Source organism: Kogia breviceps, chromosome 8, assembly GCF_026419965.1.
Source record: "Kogia breviceps isolate mKogBre1 chromosome 8, mKogBre1 haplotype 1, whole genome shotgun sequence".
NCBI lineage: Eukaryota > Metazoa > Chordata > Mammalia > Artiodactyla > Physeteridae > Kogia > Kogia breviceps.
In genome coordinates this window covers 36,674,782-36,689,332 of record NC_081317.1, presented here as the reverse complement: position 1 = coordinate 36,689,332, position 14,551 = coordinate 36,674,782, and the positions used below count along the sequence as shown (strand labels likewise).

Below are 14,551 nucleotides of genomic sequence, written 5' to 3'. Positions count from 1 at the left end.
TTCATTCCTTTTCAGCTCTTATGCTGCCAACACCACCCTTATTTCAACATTTTGATTATTTGTTTTGCCTCTCCTACCTCCCCCTTCCCTATGACCACAGTAATTACTCATAAAACGTCTGACAGAAATCCCTAATCCTGTGTAATTATCAAGCCAGTGTCAGTTTATCCAGTAGAATCTACATGCGCCTGCTTTTTGTTGAATGCTTTCACCAGGACTAAAAAATAATTACCAAATTAGTCATGTGCCGAAATCGGTGTAGTTTTTTTTAATTGTGACGCTTAATTTAGTGTTGTTAGGTGATATTCAAAATAAGCTGTCTGGGACTGACCTGATTAGTATATAGATTATTAGGAGAATAAGAAATGAAAAAAAATTCCCAAGGAATGTGTTTTTCGACTAGAGTGTGGGCTTGTAACAATTGTCAGGGATCCAGATAAAATTTCACCCCAACCCACTGTCAAAATGGCAGGATTGTTGTTGTTGTTTTTGTCTTTTGCTTTAATTTTTTTCAGGCATACTCTAGTGGTGAGAAACTGGGACCCCTAGTATTTGTTGCTAGCTGACTTTGTCAGTGATCCTAGATCAAGTCAGTGTCTTAGATCCTGTCAGTGATCCTAGAATCAGCCTTGAAAGAAAACCCTCCTTGTCCAATTGATATTTGTAAGTTGTTTTTATAAAAGTGCCAACATGCTGAAGGGAAAAGTGAAGACAGATGAAAATTGAAAAGAGGTGGTAAGGGAAGGGATAATCATAAGAGACATCTTTCTTTTTATAACATTCCATTGTGGAGAATGGGGAAAGGCTTCTATGATAAATCCACTCCAGGAGTATTATGCCAATTTATGACTAGAACCAGGAAAACTAGCACTTTGTGGTTAAGATTATGTCTATGAAAGGAATACAAAGGGCCAGTTGAGTTGATTCCACTGATGATACGAAGACTGCCTGGATGAGACCAAGTGTCTTCTTGGATTGGCTGGAGCATAGGACAGAGAAGAATGTTTAGCACTGTAGACAAACATTCCCATAGCCTGTGGAAATACAGGCATCGTGTCTTAGAGATGCTTGAGGTATTGGTTTTTTGTGACCTAGGGTGATCCCTTAGACCCATCATCCTCAGCATTGGTTGGCAGCCTTCAGCTAGCTGCTGTGTGGCCTGCAGGTCTCAGCTCTGAGACAGGAAGAGGCAGATGGCCACCTGCTAAGAAGTGGGACAGTTATCTTTCTTAAAAAATGAAGCAGGGTTTCTTGGGGACTTCCTGCAGTTTTCTTGTATTCACACAAAATCTGAAACATTGTGCCTGCAGTTTTGTAAAGAAAGATCCAATTGTAATTGGAAAATGCAAAAGGGCAGAATTAAGGTTAACTCTGGATTTCCTGCTTCTCATGCAATTAAATTCTCCCCCTTGCCATTGAGTTAATGTAATTTTCCCCCCACATAATTGGGCATAAATTACTGGACAAATATGGGATAAGTTGATGTGGACTGTAAGGAGATAATGAAGTAAAGTTATAAGAAATTATAATTACAGTACTTGGATTTTTAAGAAGCAAGAATTCTGTCATTAAGCCAATGAAATATCTGCAAAGTAATCTAATAATAGATTATGAAAAATTCATTTCTAATTCAACTTTTTTAACAAAATAATTATTAAAATAATAAAAATAATGACTCTAAGAACCTCAGTCAAAAATACTTCTTTGCGTTCTAAATATTGCTTTTGTTTCATTTGGTATTTTTTCTCAATATACCCACTGCAGGTGCATTATTCTGTTTGGGGTTGTCCCCTTCCATTTTGACTGATACATGTTTTGTTTTTATTTTTAATTGAAGTATGGTTTATTTACAATGTTGTATTAGTTTCCAGTGTGTCCTACAAAGTGATTCAGATAATCTTTTTCAGATTCTTTTCCATCATAAATTACTACAAGATATTGAATATAGTTCCCTGTGCCATGTAGTAGTACCTTGTTTTTTATCTATTTTATATATAGTAGCGTGTAACATAGTAGTATGTATCTGCTAATCCCAAACTCCTAATTTATCCTTCCCCCTCTTCCCCTTTGGTAACCATAAGTGTGTTTTCTGTGTGAGTCTGTTTCTGTTTTGTAAATGAGTTCATTTGTATTATTTTTTTAGATTCCACATATAAGCGATATCATATGATATTTGTCTTTCTCTGTATGACTTACTTCACTTAGTATGATAATCTCTAGGTCCATCCGTGTTGCTGCGAATGGCATTATTTTATTCTTTTTTATGGCTGAGTAATACTTTATCCATCTGTTGATGGTCACTTAGGTCACTTCCATATCTTGGCTATTGTAAATAGTGCTGCTATGAACATTGGGGTGCATGGACTGATATATGTTTTTAATATTAGTTTTGTTGTATTTGTATTGTTTATTTTGGGTGAAGCAGCAATAGGCAAGTAGAGTCTTAGAAGAAGAACAGAGGTTGCAAGAAATAAATCTTTCACTACTGCTCTTAATAGGATGATTTTGGCCTCTGGAAGAAATGGACCTAGCCACCCATAAACACATAGGAAGTGATGGCTGGCTTCACCAGTGTGGTGATGGCTGTGCTTAATGCCATGATAGTAAAAGAACACCCTTGTCATACAAATCGTTTGCAGATTTCTATTCCTGTGTAATTCCATCTGTTTGTAATATGATGGTCTGCACTGCTGCTGGCACCTCATGCTCTGAGTTAAATGGATCTCATCAGAGCCCTGTGCTGACCCTGGATCTGCAGACTTGATTGGGGTGGGCGTTTCAGTCTGGAGGGATGCTCATTCAGCAGTGTCATATTTGGTCATCTGGGCTTACACATGTGCCCTCTTTAAAGGACCAGTTTGAAGGGTTATTTTCAATTTATTGAAAGAAAACCTTCATGTGTAGGTCTTGTTTATTACTCAATATCAAGCCTCTAGAAAGTTAAACATCGTTCTTGTTTGTTTCGTGCCTGTATTTATCCAAAATGTATCTTATCAAAACTTCAGATGAGGGAGGGTTGACACTAGACTTACCCATTTAGCAAATAAAAATGTACAGCCCCCATAACAGATAAAGAACAAGTAACTTTTTAGTGTAAATATGCCCCCAATTTAACTGAGCATCCTATATTTTATCTGACAAACCTAGTTGAGACCAAATCAAGATTCCAGAGTTAGATGGGGTAAAAAGATTGGTCACAACACACAAGATGCAAATTAAATATGAATGTGATTTTGAACATTTGTGTGTGAATGTTTTTTAGGTCTTCTGGTATTGTGGTTATGTTTTAAAAGACGCCTTATCTTTTAGAGATATTTACTGAAACATTGACTGGTGAAATTATGTAATGTTTGCGATTAACTTCTAAATAATACAGGACGTAGGTAAGTGGATGGGGCAGATTGGCTGTGGGATTGGGTATGTGAAGGTAATTATGCTTTTTTGCTACTTTTGAATGTGTTTGAAATTTTCCATAGTAAAGGATAAAATGGGTTTGTGTGTAAGTCATGCCTTTAGATTTAAAAAAAAAAATCTATTCTTGAAACACCTTAAGTGTCAAACAATTGAGGACTTGCACAGTGGCGCCAGAAGAGGCTGCAGATGGAGGCAAGGGCCCGTGAACTATTTCTGGAATTGTGACTTCTTTGTTCCTCCACTGGGATATTAATTGTCTTGATTTTCGTCTTTATTGTCTATAGAGCAATGCAAATAAGCTGTTGGTTACTGGCCTCCCAGAGTTGAGATTATTCAATGTGTAATAGGATATCCAGGGAAAGCTCACAAAGAATAGAGCATGGTTAAGTAGAGGGGGATAGTGCTTTATGCCCTGGCCAGCCTTTTGAAAATAGTTAAACATGAAATGAAATAAACTGTTGGGTTAGGTCAAAATAACAAACGTTACTTTTTTTCAATTTGTTTGTGGTTGTAACTGATTGGATTGAAGCCCTGGTAAATTAATAAATTGAGTATATAGCTTAATAATTCAGTATTGGCCTACCTTCCCTAGCAGGTGATCTGTCAGCAGCTGGGAGCGCTCAGTCCCTGGCATGACTCTGGGTGAGGTTATTTACTGATGGACATCTTTAATGATTTGCCTTTTTCTTCTTCCAGGATTTCCTCCAAATGCTGTTGGAGAGCATCCCAGAAGAAAGAAGGTGAGGACCGATTTAGGAATTAAGGGCCCAGTTTTGGTTTTGTTTGTTTGTTTTTTATTATTTAACATCTTTATTGGAGCCCAGTTTTATTTTTAAAGTTAAAAATGACTCTGCCATTGTTTGGCAAGTTGCAACCTAGAAAGTTTAATCTTCCTCTCTCAATAGAGGAGGGACCTCTGCAGACAGCAGGAGTCCTGGGATGATCAACTAGGTCTAGAAATGTTGGGAGTGTGGATTCTGGAAGCCAGCACGCGCAGCTGGGGAGCCCTAGCGTCAGGAGCCCTGAAAATGGTAGAGGAGGCAAGCCAAGGACACTCTGTGGCCTCAGCTGCTATGGAAAAGAATGGAGGGCAGAAAAATTCCAACAATTAGGGTGGCTTGTTTTGGAATGTCTGAAATGTTTCAGATTTACCATCCTTCTTTTTTTTAAGTAAACATATGGGTTTTCGTCATGTAAAAAAATCACATCAGATGTGGCCATTATTCCTAAGGTCAGGAACAACAGTTTACCTGTGAGAATTTTTCTTTTCTTTTGTACTTGCCCTGAAATAACTTTTCAGGTCCTCTAATAGAATGGAGCAGTTTCCTTAGGAACTAATACAGAAAAAGGAAAAAGAAAATGAATAGACATTGTATATTACCTCCTTAGGCTGTTACCAAAGTCTGTTTCTGAATGACGCCTATGCATTCTTTCAGAAGAACTTCTCAGGACACAAATACAGGAATTTTTGTGGAAGCAACAAAAGTGCATTTTTAGTTTTGGAGGTCTTCTTTCTTTTCATCCTCTTCCTAATAAGGTTATGGAGTTCATTTGGATGGCCCCAAGCCCTCTGGCTCTGGGGGACCTGGATTTTATCATCGCGAATATTTTTTGTGGACCCACAAAGAGACTTTTGTTGTGATTGTGGAAGTTAAGAGCAGCATCTCCATTGAATGGTGGCCACCGACCACCAACCTTCACCCTTGAGAGGATGCCTCTCCCAGCTCGGATCACTTTTTGGCCAGCAGGCTTAAGCTTCTTTTTAAAATTCTCCTGGAGAGTTAAGGAGATTTCATTGCTACAATGAATGTATTTCAGCAAGTATACTAGAATATATTTTGAAACTGAAACATCTTCTTTCCTGCCAACTAATCTCAGAATCTAATCCAGCTATTAAAGCAGACTGTTCACCCTTTTGCCTGTGCAGCATGTTGTACCAATTTTATCCAGGTCTCCAAAGGCCCCACACCTACCCCTGGAGCTTCCAACCTTTGGCTCCATTGCAAACTGATCCTCAGGCACATCTGTTAAGCACGTGAGCTGTTCTGAACAGGACAAAGCTTTTCACTTTAGACCAGCCAGTTAGGGTCCTGGGGCTGGCACGTCTGTGTCATACTGCGTTTCCATTGTTCTCTTGCTTCGATTAATTTTCGCATTCTCTACTGAGCACCTCCCTTACCAGACTTTAGGCTGGACAGTAGGTAACAGAAAGGAATCAATTCTATGCCTAGCCCTCAGGGAGCTCCTGGTCAACTGCTGAAGACGAAGATGTACATGAAACATGTCATGACTCAGGGTAGGAGGTTCTCTGGTGAGCTTCAGAGTCCTGGGTGCATGGAGATAAAGTTCAGCAGTCCTAGCCTCGAGCCTTCAGGCCCGAGGTACTACTGAAGGTTTTAGGTAGGGAAGTGCCGTCAGCAGGTTGGAAAGATACTCGGGGGAGGCAGCATGGGAGATAGATGGGGGTGGGGAGAACTGGACCTCAGGAGACCAATTAGAGACCGGTACAGTAGTTCACTCAAGAGATCCAGAGCTGGAGCCGTGGGTGGGATGGTGGCAGTGGGCTCTGAGAGTATGAACAGATCTCAGGAATATTCCGGAGGTGCCACAGTTAAGACTTGGTTGATTGGTTGTGAAAGCTGACAAGAGGAGTCCAGCATGACCTGACTTTTCTCTCTTGGCCACTTAGTTACATGCTGAGCGAGGAAGCCCCGGAAATCCAGCTGGTAGTGGTTTGGTCTCAGGAATCAGTGTGGCACAGAGGGAAGGAAGGGAGAGTATTTGAACGTGGAAGAGCGGAGATGAGGAGTCATGTTTTAGACATCTTCAGTCGCTTTAAATGCTGATGAGACCAAGGAAAGAAAAAGCTAGACGTGCTTAGAAGGAGATTCAAACAAATCCTGGGTGCCTGTCTGCCCTGGTAGAACAGCACCCTAGGGAACACCTTATCCAACATGCCTTACCCACCTGATATTCCAGGGGTATCCACAGCTGCGGGTTCTCCCTTGGCTCATCAGTTATTGTCGTTTGTGTGTGCACATTCACGTGTTTGTTTTAATTCAGTACTTTTCCTCCCCCACGAAGCTAGGGAGTACTCATTTGTAACTGTTACCTCAGCAATTTCCATTATCTACCCAAGCACAAATGACTTGCTCTGATCAAGAAAAGAAGTAACCATGTGCAAAGCTTTGAGGCATACACTATTTGTACCCCCACACACACATAGGGAGGGAACTTACAAACGTAAATTACTAAAATTTAAAAACCCATACAGAATGTAGGTTGCATTCCAGAACAAGAGCATTTTCTGTTTCAGACCCTGAGCGTGGAAGCTCCGAAAGCCTTCACCCATCTAGAACTGCACTTTCCAAATTCTTTCCATCTTCTCGCAGTTCCTGGGAACGTTACTGGGCCTTGTGCTTTCCTTTAGAGGCGCAGATAGAATGTGATCTTTAGAATCTCAAGAGGCCGAAGACAGAGCCAAGAGTGATAAAGACCTTTCTCCTGATCAGCAGCAACAAGTTGATAGGCACAAGCAGCAGCTATGGTTAATAGTCAGTTCCCCATCCTTGTCACCCCACCCCCAGAAATCAACCGAAGAAGCAATACACCACAGGCAATACTGTTTTCTCGCACGCCTGCGTCTGTTTCTATGTACTGTAATATTGCGAAGAGAGGAGCAACTGGTCACTTTCGCAGCCTTAAACACAGATTATTTTTCTAGCCAGCATCGTGCAGGATGGCCAGCCTATTCTCTCCCTTGCGGCATCAACTACACGTGACCACATTTAGAGCTCACAGGGTCTGGAGACCCACTCCTAAAACTCAGAGTTGCCTTTCAGGACGTAGGCGTACAGCAAGGGAACTCTCCAGCCAGAGGGTGAAACAACCTGCTGTTCCAAATACCCAGGAGGTCTCAGTAATGAGGCGGAAGTACCACTCACTAGTACAGAGATGGAGGGCGTGCAGTCGTGGGTCTGTGTACTTTTAGCTATCTGTATAAAATCAATTTCCATAGTGATCAGACATGCAGAAGAGTAATTTCCTGTAAAGTTCTGGATCCCAGCGAAGTGGAAATGCTTCTGCTTGTCTGTTGTGATTATTTAAGCCACATGATCTCAGAGGGGAAAAATTCACCGTTGGCTTTGACTCGGAGTGTCTTGATTTGAAAAAGTCAGCTTTCAGCTTTACCACTGCTATACATCCAAGTTCAGAACTAAAAATTCACCTGTACTGTCATCTCAGTAATTATGATCAAAACAGCAAAAATTATGTACATTTTTTTTTCCATAAAACATACAGCCCATTTCTTTCCTGAAAGTTCAGCATTTTCAAACAGTCTCCCATAATTTCCTTGGGACGTAAGGCTACTTATACTACCTTAAAAAATCGTTTCTGGCAGATGGAGTTAGAGCTTTGATCTTCCTCTCATAGTTTAACATCTCATTCCTCGATAGGAATCTGTAAACAGGCATCAGTGCAGTTTGATGTCTGTGCTGATACTGGGAGTCTAGAAACGGAGATCTTTTCTTTAGCCCTTTTCTTTAGCCTGGGCTGACTTTGACCAGTCTTCTTATACTGCAGTTTCTCCATCTGCTAAAAAGCCACACAACAATTGACACCCACTTCACGAGGATATTATGAGGCATGACGTGATAATGGTTATAAGATGTTTTGAACCTTTCCAGGGGAAAGTGATCTGGAAACACAGGTTCTCTTCATTCACAGGAGAGTGTCTTTTGCTCCTGGATGCAGCTAAACAATGAAGTCTCCTGTCCTTATGCTTCTGCCCCTCCCAAGAGTCTCCCTATCTCTTTGGAACTGTAATTGAGGGACAGACACACAGGGCAACCGCAGCAGCAGCCAGGTTACCTTCAGCAGGAGAGATGTGAACAAGAAGTCAGCGTTGGTGAGAGCCAGCGCAGGCCTTCTCCTCCTGCAGGCTTGTCTGCATCATAAATCATGAACCAATGTGTTGTGGATTAATTTCCTGAGTTAAACGCAGAAAGAAAAGCGAGGGCTTTGCAGCCAGGCAACACAAGTTTAAATCCCAGCTCTTCAAGCACCATCTAGGAGGCCCTGCATAAGGCCCTTAGTCTCTTGGACCTTTATTTGCTCATCTCTAAGATGGGGATAATAATGTCGGTCTTGTACAGAACCTCGTGTCTGATAGGCATCCACCGAATGTTTGCCACGTAGAGAAGCTTTTGCCCGTTCTCAGTCTTCTCTGGTGAAGACTTGAACCTCAGTTAGTAACATTCTGGGACTCAATTCCCCAGCCTCCGCCCTCCTCCATGCCATCCCCCCGCCATGCCACCGCTAAAGAAGTGTCTTTAAGCTAAAATTCCCTGAAGGAAATTTATGTCCCTGTCCTCTTATTCACTCCTCCATGGACATGCACAACAGCTGTGCACCATCTTTTGTAAAATCGCTTGAAAATGGCTCTGAAGTCTCTCCCCAGACTTCTCCTCTTCAGGATATTTAATACCAGTTCCCTTGACCTCCCCCGTGGGTCCAATGTGCTTACCCCTTTGATCATCACTACTGCTTTTTTCTAAATCCTTTCTAAATTCTCTGTCTTAAGTTGTGGCAGGTTTAAGAATGCCCATTTTCCTAGAATCCCCAGCACAATGAAGCTCAGTTCCGAGTCAGACACTTGCTGCTGCCTTCTTGGGTATCACCTGAAGGATGGGTGACAGGGGCTTTTGGCCCCAGGGCCCTGGACACAGGAGTGTCTCTCTTTGGCTGGAAAGGAAGCAGATGAATGAGCTGCTTCGATAGAAGCACCAATGAAGGAAGGACAGGGAAGAAAATGGACCCTTGCTTCTAAATCAGGGCAAACAACTTAGAGTGCCAGCAGGGCCTCCACAGCCGCTCAAGCGCCGGGGCAGCAGCTCTACCCCACCAAACGAACTGCCCACCCGGGTGCCAGGCAAGGTGCAGAAGGCTTGCATTCGTTCCAAACAAGAACAGTCCTTCCACTGAGCATTGTGTTCAATGGAAATGACAAGATTTGTCTTACCTTCCAGCCTCACAAGTGTCGCTAGAAAATAAAACAACCTCAAGTCTCCCTGGGCACTTCTCTAAGTGACCCTTCTGCCCCACTTTCCTCCTCCTAGCAGATCAGTCAAGCCAGTTGAGGGCATTTCCAGCGCCTCTTTCTACGGTCAAGCAGATAAATCAAGCCCAAGAAAGAATAATGATCTTGATTTAAGGTGCTCTGAGAGATGCCTCCTCTCTTCTAGTCGCCCCCATCCCCGGCCCACGTGCGTGTGCACACACACACACATCTGAGGGCACGCACGCATGCACATGTGAGCACACACACTTCCACACTCTCACAGCCTACAGAGGTGACTTGGCCATCTGCACTGAGAGTGGTGGTGTTAGATGACAAGAAATAGTGGGGAAAAGCCCAGGGATGGTGGCACCTGGCCTTTCAGAGAGGCACAGCCAGTAATTCCGCTGACCTGGGAACTGGACAAACAGCCTAGGGAGGTGGTCACGTTCCCCTTATTCACTTCTGGCCTCTCCCCTGCCTGGTCGTCCCACAGGTGGGCATCGTCTTGAAAATGAATCCAAACCAGTTTCTTTCCCTCTTTGTATTTTCTCTGTTTTCAAATAGCAACAGTTGCCTCCTTCGGCAGTCTTTGCTTTTGCCCTGGGCAGGGAAGACAGAGGCACACAGGTGACTTGCTTCTCAGTGGAGAAGAAAAGGAAGGGACGGTATCAGTCAGCCCCGTATTCCCCAAGCCCAACCCCCTCCTTCCCTCCCTCCCTTCTCAGCTGTGGTCCAGCCCAAAGCCCAACCAGCACAGGTGTGAGGGGAGCACTTGGCCTTCGGCACCTTAACTAATGCAGACAGCAGTTGTATCTTTCCGCAACTTCTTTACAATTCCAAAGGGAGGGAGGAGGGAGTCTTACATATATGTAACATAGTATATAAAATTTTAAAAAAATACAGAGCTGAACAACTTGGGAATATCCTATGGGGGAAGGTGATTATTAACTTAAAAAAGAATAATTTTTATTGAGTCAACAATGAAATGTGTTTTCATTCATGCAAATAAAAAAGATCTATGGGGATCCTCTCTTATGCCAAGAACTGTTTTAAGTGCTGGGTTAAGAGAAGTGAGTAATACAGACTTGGACCCTGGTCTCAGGGAGCTTTGATCCAGTGAGGAGACAGTTAAAAGTCAAGTAACCAAATAAATCGCAGTCACAAACTGTGATGGATGCTGTGCCACAGAGGACAGGGAGCATGGTGGATATGACACACACAGCCTGGGAGAGGCTCCAGGAAGGCCTCTGTGGTTAGAGAGACCAGGCATGAGCAGGAATTAGCTAGAAGCCAGGGAGGAATTGCTTAAACTTCAGGAAGACCGTCTGTGGACCCTAAAAATATTGGATACTTAGTACATTTAAGGAGCATTTAAATCAGCAGGGCATGAAACCAAAAGATTTCATCTTCCTTTGGATCAGAAGTAACAAGCAATCATAATATTTCAAATAAAGCAGAATGAAGGCCTGCTTGGAAACAAGAAGCAGAAGCCACGTGTGCTCCATGGCTGTGAGCCTCTCAGGGCTCCAATAATATTAGGCTTGTATCATTTTTGCTTGCTGTAGCCCATGGTCACTATAAAGTTGGAATTTCATTTTGGTGCACTAAGTGCTAATAGTGTTCAGATTTCACTTTACTCCACCTCTTTCCAGGAAGCAGTCATGCCTGCTGTGTGCCATGAACGTGCCCTATGCTCCCTGAACGGGCACTCCCAACCAAGAAGTTCCTCTCAAGACATTAAAAACACCTATTGTGGTGTGCCTTTGATTCTTAGATTTCATCGTGTGCACTCTTCTTTGACTGGAGAGGAGCTGTACTGAACGTGACAGGCTCCCCCTCCTCACTTTAACCTGGGACAGCATTGCGCTTTCTCCCGATTCCTCTGGAAGATTGATGCGGTGATGTGCCCGAATAGTTAGAACCATTCTGTGTAATAAGTGCTCTGTAACTTTTTCAGTCCTTTACTTTTTGTTGTTTTATTTTTAAAGGCTTGAGTTGTCTGTTGAAAACATCTTCCGAGACTGGCTGGAGAGTTCCGGAATACCACAGGTGTGCTTAAGATAACTGCTTCCCGGGAGTCTGTGGAGGACAGTAAGGCTTGTCACTTAGTGTATCAATCATGACAATGATTTATTTGTATATACTTACAAAAGTAATCCTCTTGCTGAGTTGGAATATACCTAAGTCAGGAAAATGATGGTCTCCCACCGTTTTAGGCCTGCATGGTGATGTGTGCTTCAGGTCTCTGCCTCTAGTGACTGTGGTGCCGTAGGTGGACATTCTGGTTGACCCTGAACTGAGTGTTAAATGAGGTCTTGCAAAGCGTGGAGTATACTTTGGGCGGCGTCACCCGGCAGCAGGTCAATGCTGCCATCGGGCCTCGTGCTCCGCTATTTGGATGCGGCCACACACATGTGAGCTTGTTTGCCTGCCATGTCCGTCTGACTGGGTGTACCCGTCGTTCCTCCGTCATCACCCCTGTGCGGTGGCCCTCGACTTCCCCCTCTGGCTGTGCATCTCTACCTCTGGCTGCTCTTCTCATCGGAGGGAGCAGTTTAGATTCATTTCTCTGTCTTAGGGACCGGGACCCATCCCTCCTTCAGCTTTTCTTCTCTCCCTCCTTTTCAGTCCATGGGCAACTCTGAGGGAGAGACGGTTCCCAGGCAGCCCTCGCTGCGTGGGAATCACCCGGCCTGGAGCCTTCTCTCCCTTCCGCGCTCCCCGGGTCTTGTGCTTCGCGGAGCCTGAAGCGCAGCCCCGAGGGCCGACCCTAGCTAGAGCCTGGGCCCTGAGAAGTCCGAGGGTGGCATCCTGGATGCGGCTGGTCAAAGGACCCTGTAGGCCTGGAGCTCTCCCAGCCTGGGCTGGCCCCCGGAGCAGCTGCAGACCCATCATAGTGGGCCCTAGAGTCTGGGAGTGGACCCCCCGAGGTGGTGAGAAACTCTGCCCCGGGCCCAGGCAAGCAGTGCTGTTAGCCTGCACGTTTCTGGTTTCATGACCGGTTATAGGAGCTTCCCCTTGGGAGTGTCTGAATGTCAATGAAGGTCTGTGAACCATGAAATTAAGGAACAGGAGGGGCTGTTCTCCATTACCTTTTCATCCCTCTACTCGCATCTTTGTCCTGTTCTACCACACTGGGGGGGAGGTGAGGGGGGTGGGAAATGTCGGCCACCAGCCACCATGAGCTCATTCCTAAAAAGGACGCATTGCCTTCGGTTCAGGAATGCGTGTCACCTGTAAAAACTTATTTGTTTGGCCCAGTCCTTCTGGGAGTGGAGAAGAATAAACACGCAAAACAAAATGGGTGGAATAAGGCAGCACCTGGTCCTGGGAGGCAGTGCTTTCAACTCGTGTATATTATCATGAGCTCTTGTGATTTCTGCGTCGGTGGCTTCCAAACCAGGGCACTAGCTGAGTACCAAAATCCCGGGAAACAAAGTTAAGGTTTGTCTGATCCTAAATAGCCAAGCCTTGCTCTTCTTGTTTCCGATGGGGCTGAGGTGAGGGCCGGTTATCCCCCGAAGCCGTCTGCCTTGTGTTCCTAGGCCAGGCTGTTGCAAGGCTCCCAGACATTCTTAGCAGGGCCTGGAAGCTTGGAAGAGTTGGGAGCTCAAAGAGCAGAATCCCACATTTCCTGGCCCAGAACAACAAGGCCACTGTGTTCAGCAGTTAGCCCCGAGGGAAGAGAAAAGAAAGAGTCCTTAATCGAGTGCCCAGAAGCAGGCGCACCCCACTCGGGCTGCAGCACTGGGGCTGACCCGCTTGCTCCCAGGAGGCTCTAATTTCCCCTGAAGAAGAAGAGGCTTTGCCACCAGCAGGAGGCTGTTGCTTTTCATTAAAAGGGGGAGGGGTGCGTGGAAGGGAGAGATTTGCCTCTGAGCGGTACGTTTTTTCCAAAGGTCTAGTTGCATTAGTGACAGCTTATAGCATAGACAAGAATCTCCGCTATAAACTGACGAAACCTGCTGTCAAAACACAGCCAGGTGCAATGAGGCCAACCCGGCTATAAATTGTATTTAAGACCCAACTGGTATTTCCTTGGGTGCTTAACTGTTCGGTAAAAACAACAGCGTCAGACAGAAAAGACCCTGATTTAGTGCACATCTTTTCATTGGTGAATGATCAGACGGCATCTTTTCATCTCTTCACCCATTTTCTGCCATTATTTATGTGGTTGATGGTGATTTACCTGCTCGCAGCCCTCTTCGCTTTCCTTGAGAGCTCCTTCTCGTTTCCACTTCAGTGAAAGACTCTGCGCCCTCTTGTTGCAGGAGCCTCACAGTGAATGGAACACCTTGTTCTTTGTCCCCATCATTATAATATAAAGTTACCGGTGTGTTTGGCCTGGAATGACAACCAGAGCCCTGAAATCGTCTGATGCTCTTTGTTCTCATTGAAAATTTCTGTTCACCAGCAATTGAAGTCATTCACGACAAAAGAGTCACGTTCTACTGGTGAAGTTTTCATTCTACAGGTTACAGAGGCTTTTTGTCTTCTCTCAGGAAGGCTTGCCTTGGGGTTGGCCTCCATTTTCCTTTTTGCCCACATGAATGGAAATCATTTTTTTTTTTTTTATTGTGGCGATAGCTTCAGCAGCTATAAAAGTAAGCATGAGCCCCAAAGAAGTAAAAGAAATTGGATCCAAACCTCTTTAAAGAAACACCCAACTCTATAAACTTTGACTTTGCAAACAGACTTCAAATTGATTGTGTCACTGGTATTATAGATTATTTCTTTTATGACTTTTTTCTGATTATAGAAATATTACATATTGAAATATAAAAAGTTTGTAATCAGAAAATAAAAGTGACCCAGAGATAATTTTTTGATAGAAATCCTTTCAGTCCATTTTCTGGTCTCCCTTTTCAAAAATAAAAATTATATGTCCTCTGTAGCAAGTTCAAGCACTACCAAAGTATAAAACATAAAAGCTCTTGTTCCTTTCAGTCTTACTCTGCAGAAATAATCTATCTCTGGTATGTGTCCTTCCACACATTTTCTGTGCTATACATTATGTAAATATATATCCTTAAAAAAATGGAATCTTATTATCCAAACTTAAGGTTTTCATTTAAA

The 14,551-nt window shown here is 43.8% G+C and overlaps 1 protein-coding gene across 13 annotated transcripts in view; it reads left to right on the top strand.

Moving 5' to 3' along the window:
* The window catches only part of AOPEP (aminopeptidase O (putative)), a 572,337-nt gene that overhangs the window by 252,819 nt on the left and 304,967 nt on the right, over positions 1-14,551 (top strand). For 12 of the 13 annotated variants that reach the window (XR_010841931.1, XR_010841933.1, XR_010841932.1 and 9 more), the window contains exons 10-11: positions 4,111-4,154; positions 11,464-11,524. Coding sequence is in view for 9 of the 13 variants with exons in the window: in XM_067041205.1 (XP_066897306.1) it covers positions 4,111-4,154; positions 11,464-11,524 (105 nt within the window). In the remaining 4 variants the exon portion in view is untranslated. Of the gene's footprint in view, positions 1-4,110; positions 4,155-4,850; positions 5,339-11,463; positions 11,525-14,551 lie in introns of those variants that run through there. The other variant, XM_067041206.1, reaches the window with a different exon arrangement.